This window comes from Anopheles coluzzii, chromosome 2, assembly GCF_943734685.1.
Source record: "Anopheles coluzzii chromosome 2, AcolN3, whole genome shotgun sequence".
Lineage (NCBI taxonomy): Eukaryota > Metazoa > Arthropoda > Insecta > Diptera > Culicidae > Anopheles > Anopheles coluzzii.
The window spans coordinates 78,263,368-78,274,842 of NC_064670.1; the positions used below are offsets into that span (position 1 = coordinate 78,263,368).

At 38.4% G+C, this 11,475-nt stretch overlaps 2 protein-coding genes across 2 annotated transcripts; one reads left to right on the plus strand and one right to left on the minus strand.

Annotated features, from left to right (window-relative positions):
• LOC125908381 (uncharacterized protein K02A2.6-like) lies at window positions 1-3,029 on the plus strand. The gene is made up of 2 exons (XM_049611105.1): window positions 1-2,888; window positions 2,953-3,029. Exons 1-2 carry the CDS (start codon window positions 542-544, stop codon window positions 3,027-3,029), a joined length of 2,424 nt encoding a protein of 807 aa, XP_049467062.1. The 5' UTR covers window positions 1-541.
• A 3,525-nt stretch (window positions 3,030-6,554) lies between these two features.
• Window positions 6,555-10,789, minus strand: LOC120948323 (uncharacterized). Its single transcript, XM_040364536.2, has 2 exons — window positions 10,468-10,789; window positions 6,555-8,765 (listed from the first exon to the last, which is right to left on the minus strand). Exons 1-2 carry the CDS (start codon window positions 10,682-10,684, stop codon window positions 6,649-6,651), a joined length of 2,334 nt encoding a protein of 777 aa, XP_040220470.2. The 5' UTR covers window positions 10,685-10,789; the 3' UTR covers window positions 6,555-6,648.
• Window positions 10,790-11,475: the final 686 nt, after the last annotated feature.

Here is an 11,475-nt window from a genome sequence, read left to right on the forward strand (position 1 = left end):
TAAAACTAGAAGTCCTGACGAAATCCTTGAATCTTTATCGAAAACCATCGAGGAGTTTCGTTTCGATGAAGAAAACAACATCACTTTTGAAAAATGGTATGTACGTTTCAAAGACCTTTTTCAAAACGATGCCAGCAGTTTGAATGACGAGGCGAAAGTGCGACTTTTGCTGAGGAAGCTGGAAACGTCCGCTCACAGCCGGTATGTGAATTACATTCTTCCGAAGCAACCGCATGAAAATTCGTTTGAAGAAACCGTCAATATTCTCAAAAAAATCTTCGGAAAGCAATATTCGGTGTTCCACAAAAGGTACCAGTGCTTGCAGATAGTGAAATCTGCATTAGAAGATATCATCACTTACGGCGGAAGAGTGAATAAGGCATGCGAGGATTCTGAGTTCGAGAATTTGAAATTAGACGATTTCAAATGTCTAATTTTCATTTGCGGACTGCAAGCTCCGGAATTCTCGGATATCAGAGCAAGACTGCTATCTCGAATAGAAAACGCGACGCCGGAGGCTAAAGTGAACATTCAAACACTAATGGCAGAATTTCAACGGCTTATCAATCTGAAAGCGGATACAACGATGATCGAAAATCAATCAAGATCGAAGCATTCCGTGCATGCAGTTTCAGAGAAGAAACCGTATCGTTTGCCACAGCCTTCCCGATTCGACAATTCAAAAGATCAGCGTCAACCGAAATCAGATTCGAATACTGTCCCTCGTACTCCTTGTTGGCAATGTGGAAAAATGCATTTTGTACGGGATTGCAATTTTACAGATCATCTCTGCAAAGTGTGCAAAAATGTAGGCCACAAGGAAGGTTACTGTAAAGCCATGAGATCAAAATCTTCAAACAACAACACATATCAAAAGAGTGAGAAGAATCAAAATCAAAATCAAAAGAAATCTCAGGGAATTTTCGTTAATCATGTCACGAAAAACACTGCTAAAAGGAAATTTATCTCTATCATAATCAATGGCATAACTACATCACTCCAACTGGACACCGCAAGTGACATAACAGTTATTTCTAAAACAACATGGCAACATTTGGGTCAACCGAAACTTTCTCAAGCATCCATTGAAGCATCGAATGCATCGGGAGAACAACTCAAGCTTATCGGTGAATTCGAATGCGAGGTTATCCTTAATGCGATTACAGAGAAATGTGTTTGTTTTGTTACATCATCACCAGTCCTAAATGTTATAGGTATAGATTGGATAGATAGGTTTAATCTATGGGCAATTCCCTTCGATGTACTGTGTAAGAAAGTTTCATCAGCATGTCCAAAGGATCGAATAGTACAGCTTCAATCGAAATATCCAACAGTTTTCGATGATTCGCTTGGACATTGCACAAAAACGAAGGTGAAACTGTTTCTGAAGCCCAATGTAAAACCAGTTTTCTGTCCAAAACGACCAGTACCATTCAATACTATCGCTCTTGTGGATGCGGAACTATCAAGACTACAATCACTAGGCATCATCACACCAATAGACTTTTCGGAGTGGGCTGCTCCGATAGTAGCCATTCGCAAGCCTAATGGTAAAGTTCGAATTTGTGCGGATTATTCGACGGGGCTTAACGAAGCTTTAGAGTCAAATCATTATCCTCTACCTACTCCTGAAGAAATTTTTGCACAGTTGAACGGAAGTGTTGTATTCAGCATAGTCGATTTGTCCGATGCATACCTACAAGTAGAAGTAGAAGACGAATCTAAACACCTTCTTACGATCAACACACATAGAGGTCTTTTTCAGTACAACCGTCTCGCACCGGGAGTCAAATCAGCACCTGGAGCTTTTCAAAGACTAGTTGACGGTATGATTGCTGACATTCCTGGCGTTAGAACATTTCTAGATGATGCTATAATTTTCGGTAAAACTTGGGAGGCACACAAGCAATCATTAGACACATTTCTTCAGCGTTTAAAAGAATATGGCTTCCACGTCAAGCTGGAAAAATGTCATTTCTATCAAACTGAAATTGTCTATTTGGGGCATGTGGTAGATCGCAACGGCATACGTCCTGACCCAGAGAAGCTGAAAACCATCGCATCTATTCCAGCACCAACGAACATTTCCGAATTAAGATCGTTCTTAGGAGCTGTGAATTTCTACGGCCGATTTGTGAGAAACATGCATGAACTCAGACACCCGTTAGATCAATTGCTAAAGAAGGATACGAAGTGGAAGTGGAATTCGGATTGTCAGACATCGTTCGAAAAATTCAAGAAAGTACTGCAATCTGACTTACTGTTGACACATTATGATCCGAATCTTCCTATCATCGTTGCAGCAGATGCGTCTAGCACCGGCGTTGGCGCAGTCATTTTTCATAAATTTCCGAACGGATATTTGAAAGCCATTCAACATGCTTCAAGAACATTAACGTCTGCAGAACAAGGCTACGGACAACCGGAAAAAGAAGCTCTGGCTCTTACTTATGGGGTAACCAAATTTCATAAGTACTTACTTGGTCGGAAATTTACTCTTTTAACCGATCATAAGCCTTTACTATCCATATTTGGTTCAAAAAAGGGAATTCCTTTGCACACAGCAAACCGACTCCAACGGTGGGCATTGATGTTATTAAACTACGATTTTACCATCGAATATGTTTCAACCACCGAGTTTGGGTGCGCTGACATGCTATCAAGGCTAATCGACCGTTGCAAGCAACCAGAGGAAGATTACGTTATAGCTTCGATTTCACTTGAAGAGGATATTCAAAACGTCATGCACGAATCATTGAAACAAGTACCAGTATCATTTGCTGACATTCAAAAAGCAACAGGATTGGACGAAACACTGCAAGCTGTTTTGAAATTCATCCGGGAAGGCTGGCCGAACGAAGCGTCGTCAATCAAAAATCAAGACATTCGTTCGTATTACACACGAAAAGAATCGTTAACGCATGTAGATGGATGTATCTTGTTTCACAACAGAGTTGTTGTTCCAAACATTTACAGGAAAAAGGTACTTCAACAATTCCATCGCGGTCATCCTGGAATGGTGCGAATGAAATCCATTTCTCGAAGTTTCGTTTTCTGGCCGGGAATGGATGTCGATATCGAAAACTTTGTCCGGCGTTGTACTTCATGTTGCACTGCTGGCAAAGCACCAATCAAAGAAACACCTGAATCTTGGCCTGTGCCGGAAAAGCCATGGTCACGGGTACACGTGGACTATGCCGGTCCTGTAGATGGCGTGTATTTTTTGGTTGTAGTTGATCCATACACAAAATGGCCAGAAGTATATGCAACCAAAACTACAACAGCAAAGACAACTATCAAGTTTTTAACGCAATCATTCGCAACGTTTGGTGTTCCAGAAACTATAGTCTCTGATAATGGTACCCAGTTCACCAGCTTTGAATTCCAAGCATTTTGCAAACAATTGGGTATTTGTCACATCCGTACTGCACCATACCATCCGCAGTCAAACGGTTTGGCAGAACGTTTCGTGGACACACTAAAGCGTACATTGCGAAAAATTCGAGCAGGAGGAGAGACTTTAGATGAAGCTTTGCAGACTTTTTTGCAAGTTTATCGAACCACACCTACACCAGATAAGTCTCCAGCTGAATTGATGTTTCAGCGGCCTATTCGAACAGTTCAGTCATTATTACTACCTCCAGTTTCACGGTCACGAAATGAAAAGCCAGAAGCTGGTAGAAAATTCTTCGATCCTGGAGAAGCGGTTTATGCCCAAGTCCACCGCAATAATTCCTGGGAGTGGAAACCGGCATCAATAGTCGAACGAGTCGGTAGAGTGAATTACAACGTGTTTTTGGAAGACAACCAGCGAATTATTCGCTCACATGCAAATCAACTGAAGAAGCGTCTACAGGAGGAAACATCGTGTGGAAATAGAAATTGTCACGACACTGGAAATTTGTTAACTATTTTCTTTGACGAATTTGAATTGGGAACTCCACAGGCAGTTGAAAACTCAATTGAAATGACTGAACAAGAACATTACTATTCAGCTGATGAAGAGTCCGCTGAAGAAATTGAAGGAGAAAATTGGCAAACATCATCGTCCACAGTTACTACTCAAGCCACTCCACCGATGCCTGCATCTTCTGCTCAACCCGTGAAAGCGGAAAGACCTCGAAGAATTCGTAGGCCACCAGCCAGGTTTGAACCGTATTGGTGAATTAAGGGGGGAGATGTTGCATAGTAACACGCATAACGCAGTAACATTGCAAGACTCGATCAGAGTACACATTGTGTGAATAAAGACGATTCCATTCTGAACTAAGGAATAAAGCAGTTGTGTTTTTCTCAAGATATATTCCCTGCGACATATCAATAAATGACATCCCGCACGACAAAATCGAGCAGTTTAGTAGCTCGGATTTTCGATCGCTTTCCACCAAAAGCGATCGAAAAAGCGAGCAGAAATGTCAGGGAAAACGCTTGGATTCCGATCGAAGAAATATTTCAATCTTAAAATTTCAGCGCTGAAACATTCGAAATATTTCATTTATAAATTTGCAACAATTTTGAATGCGAAATATTTCACAGCCATGGGCTGTGAAATATGTTTGCAGTTTGAGTTTGAGAAGTTTTCGATCGCTTTGCGCAACGGGATATTTCGAAATTTTCAACGCTGAAATTTTAGGATTGAAATATTTCTTCGATCGGAATTCAAGCGTTTCCCCTGACATTTCTGCTTTAAACATCTATGAACAGAAGTTTATCATATACACTGATCATAGACCATTAGTGTCAATATGGAGACTCAAAGAAAATTCTCCAATTTTATCACGATTGCGATTAAGGCTCCAGGGATTAGAATGTGAAATAAGGTATAGAAAAGGGAAGGAGAATGTGGTTGCCGATTTTTTATCAAGGCTTCCTCAAATTAAACTGAGGGAAATACAAGAAGATGGCCAAATTAAAACGGTAGCAGTCATCATACGCCAACAAATAACAAATAACAAACAAATACGCCATATTTCAAATAACGAAGTAGAGGAAAGTATCGGTGGGCAAACTATGATGGATACTAAACGGGCAAATCACTGGGAAGATTTAATGAAAATGGATTTAGAAAGGGAAACAAGCGAACAAGAAATACAGAGCAGGGACAAATTGAACAATTTAAAAGAAAAAGCAAAACTAAAATTTCAAAATTACACACCAGGTGCTGATAAAGTGGAAATAGAAAGATCCGAAATTAACACCGTTCTTCAGGAGTTTCACGATGGTCTATTAGGAGGCCACTGAGGAACCAGAAGAATGAAAAGAAGGATTAAGGACTTATTCTTTTGGAAGGGGATGGACAAGGATATCGAAGGGTACGTAAGAAGTTGTAAATCGTGCCAGCTCAATAAGATAGGAAGATGCAACAAAATTCCTATGCAAATCACAACCACCTCAAAATATCCTTTTGAAAAAGTATACATGGATATTGTGATTTTACCAGAATCGGAGAAGAGAAACAAATATGGATTGGTTATCCAAGATGATCTCTCCAGACATCTCATTGTGACACCCATGGGAAATCAAGAGGCAACAACAGTAGCGAAAGCCTTTGTAGAGGTTATTTGCCTTGTAGGGGTTCCTATAGAATTAGTAACAGACCAGAGCAACAATTTTATGAGCCAGATCATGAGAGATTTATGTAAGCTACTAAAAATTAAAAAAAAAAAAATCAATACTTCTGCATACCACCCTCAAGGAAATATAGTTGAAAGAGCGAATAGAGAATTAAAAATATATTTAAGACAATTTGTCGGGAAAAATTATAAAACTTGGGATAGAGTATTACCATATTTCGCTATGGAATACAATACTTGTATAAACACTTCGACAGGGTACACTCCATATGAGTTGGTTTTCGGGAGGAAAGCTAAATTGCCTACATCAATTTATAATCAAAACGAGAGGAAAAGATTGTACTCCGATTTTTGTGAAGAAATGTAAACAAAACTAAAAGAGATGCACTTAATTTCTAGGAAAAATCTTATACAATCGAAACATAAAAGAAAAAAAAAGTACGACCAGAACGCTAATGAGTGGCAACCCATGTGGGGGGAAATGGTGCTGGTCCGGAACAATCAAACGGGTGTAGGGCAAAAGTTGCAAGGTATTTGGAGAGGACCGTATGAGGTGGTGGAAATACCAAGCGATCAGACATGTGAAATAAGAAATGGGAAAAGGCTAGAGAAGATCCACAACAACAGGTTGAAGAGGTTTAACGAATAAAAAAAAAATAAATAAATAAATAAACAATAGAATAGATTACAAAAATACTGAGTCTGCCCGGGATAAGGCACGAGCAAAAGGAGGAAATGCCCTGCAGTAGGGTTAACAGGGTGGCCACTCGAATCAGGATTTGAAATTCCCGGTTTTTTCCCGGTTTTTCCCGGATTTTTTAGGGGTTTTCCCGGTTTATTACACTTCATTTGCCCGTAGTTGATTGCCTTATGCGATACTAAAATTTCAAAGCATTTTTTTGACAATGTTATAGGTAACTCTAATAGTATTTATAACTTCGTCTATAATTAGTATGACAGTGCAAAGCTGCATGTTATCGATGTAACAAGAATTAAATAAAATAACCTTAAACTATTATTTAAAAATAAAACTATTAAGCATTATAAACGTTTTTTATAAGATTGCTGAAACAGCTTATTTATTCAAATTACTCATTTTCTCTTCGATCAAGGCTACTATTTTCTGAGCATCTGCGAGAATTTTGGCTTTAACTAATTCTAATTCCTTAAGTGCTTGATTCGTTGTCTTTTTTCTAGCACTGGCATCGTCCTTTTGTGCCCTTTCCTTTTTCTTTTGCTCCAGGCTCTCGACGTATCGTCCATGCGCGTTTCGGGCGTACTGGATGAGTGATTTATTTATGTCTACCCCTAAAACACCACCGGCGTTCAAAATAGCGTCGTATACTATTCGCTGCGCCACTAAGCTTTCGTCGATTAAATTAACTATCAGACACTCTTTGTTTATAGAAAATCCTCGCTCCAGTGTTGCATTGCCATGTGATAGAATTAAAATTTTTTTTAAAAAAAATCTTAAGTTTGAGAATTCTTTTCTCGAATCCGCAAGAACTTTAAACCAAAAATTATCTAGTCGACATTCATGTCGCTTGTAGGCAGCTAGAGATGACTTTATGCTAGAAATTTCTACCGCATTTGTGAATTCCTGACGAACTTTGTCCGCTACATTACCCCCTAAATGGTCTCTTTGGACCATGTAATCTAGGCAGTACTCCAACCTTTTCAAGGCAATATCAAGCGATTTTGTGATGGTCTCTGGATTGATACATGAGATATATCGTGTAAAACTGTGTGACAGTGGAGAACGGTCACAAATTTTTGTTAAAAATGCAATATAATAAGCTTTACAATCGTTCTTAAACTGAAGGATCACCTTTTCAGATATTTTTCCACTTGTCATTATTGTTTTAATTGCCGCTTTGACTCCAAAGCCTATATCAACTTGCGATGTCGGTAGTGTGTTGTTATCTTTGAGCTCAATATTGGTAATCGCTTTAGCTTTTACATTTAAGCATTCCGATTTTAAAACCTTACTCATTATAGAATGGGTAATTGAAGTTAACTCATCAAACAAAAATGGCGCCATAGGAGCATCACATTGAAATTCTCGCAAAAAGGGTTCCACACATCCAGCTGAGGAAATAAAAAAGGCAAGTTTTGGGCTCAACATTTCATCAGAAATGGTCTTTTCTATTACAGCGAATGGCCTAGACTGAGCAACTGCAGCAAAACTCCTTTTGAAAGAATGGTGACCTTCCTTGAGTTTTTTGTCACGTTGGTTTTTGACCGCAGCCACATAGACTTTCAAATAAGGAATCATTTTAGATGCACGCTCAGCCACATTCAAATTTTCAATCCATCGAATAGGACAAAATTTCAGTGGGAATAAATTTGATCCGGTAGTTTCTTTATAATCTGCACGGCGCAACGGAAAGTCTTTGAACAAATAATAGAGGGATGTCAAAAACTCGTCAATGTTCCATTCAGTGTGCTTCATACCATTTTTAAAAGCATTATGAATAGCATGTAAGCCGCAACTACCTATGTTTAATAAATCAAAAGATGGTACCCCACGCAGATTTCGAAGTTCTTCGCATAAGTCCTTCATTAAACGCCAATTTACATTCGGTCCGTCCATGCTTAGCTGAATCACGTTATTCAGTAGAGCAAGCTTTCTTTCTGTGCACTGTTTCAATCCGTTAAGGAGATCAACTGCACGAGAAGAATCTAAAAACGCTGATCCAATGTATCGACATTCTACCTGTTCCTTATTTTCATTCCAAAATCTCACACTAACATCCATCTGTTGGCGTTGTGAAACTTTGTTCAATGTTTCATCGAAACCAATTACTATTTCGGAACATACATCAAGTTGCTTAAATATTTCGTTTGTGAAATAAGGTGCCAGACCAAAAGTTATTAGATACGCAAGTTTTGTGCGTCCCATCTCGAGCTTGGCGGCAATTTGGCTGTCCGGAAACATAGTTTTGAACAAATTAGTGTTAGCCCCAGCACTGCGATAGGAGTTATGAGTGGCAATAGTTTCCAGAGCCCACACAATTTCAGCACTTGTAACTTGCTCGTTTAGCATGAATCTATTCAAGACGTTGGAAGCCTTAGAGTGTTGATTATCAGTGTTCGTGGAAGAATCTGAAGCTGAGATTTGGGTAGCCATTGCAGTGGAAATTGAAGAAAGTGACGGAGATGACGACAACAGGTTATTACCAACGATTTGATCTATAAAAAAGAAGAAAGGAACTCTCTTAAAAATCAATAACCATATTTTTGCGTGCATAGCACTACCATTATATAACACTACATAAATTTAATCATTAAGCTGAAGTTACAGAATTCGTGAAAGTGTAAATTAATTGCTAGTTATCGGGTTATACACCAACTACCATAACTGTAAATTAGTGATCTCCAACCTGTGATCCGCTGCATTAACGGTTCGCGAAAAAAAATGTTTTTCTAAGAATTGCTTATTACCATACACATAGTGCAATTGTTTTCACACCATCAAGATAAAATTTACAACAGTTACGTATAGAATAAAGTGAAATTGAACGTGAAATTTTGGGGTTTTCGACTATATTGCATAATTTTTTTATTAGAATATGGCTTATTCTACACCAAAAGAAAGGAAATTAAATTCCCCAAGTATCTAGACTAGAAATCATATTGAATTAATAATCTAATGCTTTTCATTGTAACTCCCAGAGTTGTTCACGGTGAAACAGTAATGGTCAGCGGAGAATCATAACGAAATATATTTAATTCTACATTTTAATATTTAACAGTCGAAAAAGTTGGGGAATTGAATATTCTTTCTTTTGGTGTGGCCATATTCTCATGAATATTAAATGAAATATAGCAAAATATCTAAAATTGCACATTACTTTCACGCAAAGTCTAATTCGTTCTTATGATTTTACACAAATGCTTAAAAACGTTGAACTAAGTATATAAAATAAGATGTGGGCCGCATCAAATATATTTCCAAAGCCAAGTGGTCAGCGATCCTAAAATAGTTGGAGAGCACTGCTGTAACTATATGATTTGCAGAATATTTTATGCCGCATATCAGTACTACAACCAATATCACAAATACTTTATTAATACTTGTAAATAAAATATCACCAACATCCAGCTATTATTTATACTCATAAAATACATTGTTAATACACAAAGAAACTTTAAAAACGGCCGGCTGTGGGCGCCTTTATAGCGGTTTAGATGAAGTGGGTAGTGAGATGAAAAAAAAAAATCAGGTTATGATTAAAATCATTACGTTGCTGAGGTTTTTGTAATCTGATCTAGCTTTTGTCTGATCGGATTAGCTTTGAATCTATATTCACTTTATGGGTAAGGCTGTTAGGCAGTTTTTAAATAATTTTTGAAAACCTTTTTGCACATTTTGGTTTGTATTCTCAAAACAATCAAAACTTCCAAGAATGCCAACGGCATACGGAAATGATTACTGGTGGTCCTTTCCTTGGTGACCGGCATTAGCGTTTTGCGGGAGTAACAACAATCATCGTCAAGAACTGTACTCTACTCACAAGAATAGCAGCGAAGCGCAGATCAAAGAATGTTTTTCTAAGAATTATTGCGGTTGGTCAAAATCTCATCGCACACATAACAGTATTGATGTACTTTGAAGAGTTTAAATCGTAATACAAAAAAAAACTCAATTTTGCTGCAGCATATTTGGTTCAAAATCAACTGCTTGCGTTGGTGATGCCAGCGGAACGGAAAGTTAATAAAAATCAGCATCGGTCGGAAAGGGTTAATCTACTACAAACACTATTTTTAATACTTCTACATAGAACACCATCCTAACTTTGCTACTTTAAAATTATAAACACGTTATAACTTTTACACATACCAAAAACCAAACATTAAAAATGTAACTACCGCCAAACGGTTATTTACTTACTTGGTAAAAAATGGCTGATTGGAAGGTTAGTTTTTCGAACCAACACTTGATGATGATGTGCTTTGCTTTTTTCATGACTAACCAAAGCCACTCTACCCATAGTGTTGATTTTTATTTTTTTGTTACACCATTTGCAAACCGCTGCATATACGTCCTTCGGGTCAGGAGAACACCATGGAAATGAATTTTCATAGTTTGGATTGTATGTGGTAGGCATAGCAGACAATCTATGGGAGACTATTATTAATAATTAATAAATTAACCAATTTGCAGCCAGTGCTGCATAAAACTTACCTGATAGCAAATTGAATAATTTGAAAAACACTTCAATAAACTGAATATCAATTAATTCAAACGACACCGTGATTTGCACTTGCACTTCGACAATCCAATTTTAAATCTTATCACATCACATCCGATGCTGTTCAACTCAAACCGCAAAATGAACTAAAAGTGTCCACAACCACGGCAATCGAAGCCTCCAACTAGCCAGCGATTCGAACTCTCCTGCCCCCTACCCCCCACCCACCCACTCTTATATACTCCATCCATTATTCTGTTGCAGCTTAAGCTTTTGATTTCATTCTATACACATACCATACACGATCACGGATGCGCTATCGAAACGGTTTGTCTTCGATTCTCAGGAACGGAAACGCAGCAAGACTCATCCATACTACTAGAGCAGAATGGATGGGCTAAAGCAAAACCCCGTGAAAACAATAGAGCAACAATTGGACTGTGGGAGTAAAGGCAGATCAACGTGCGCGCACGATTTCTGAGACTTCACACAATCGGGAGGAATGATGGTACAGACCATCCAAACCGAAACGTAAAAGGCCAATGTACTGGTGATATGTGGTTGATACGTTGAAATTGTTTAAGGGGGGAGGGGGGATAACAAGTTCCCAAAAAATAATACATATCGCCTGGACAAATACGGGGCGTAATGTGGATCGCCCATTCCACCCACCGTTAAATCCGCCACTGCCGCAACCTACGGCTTGT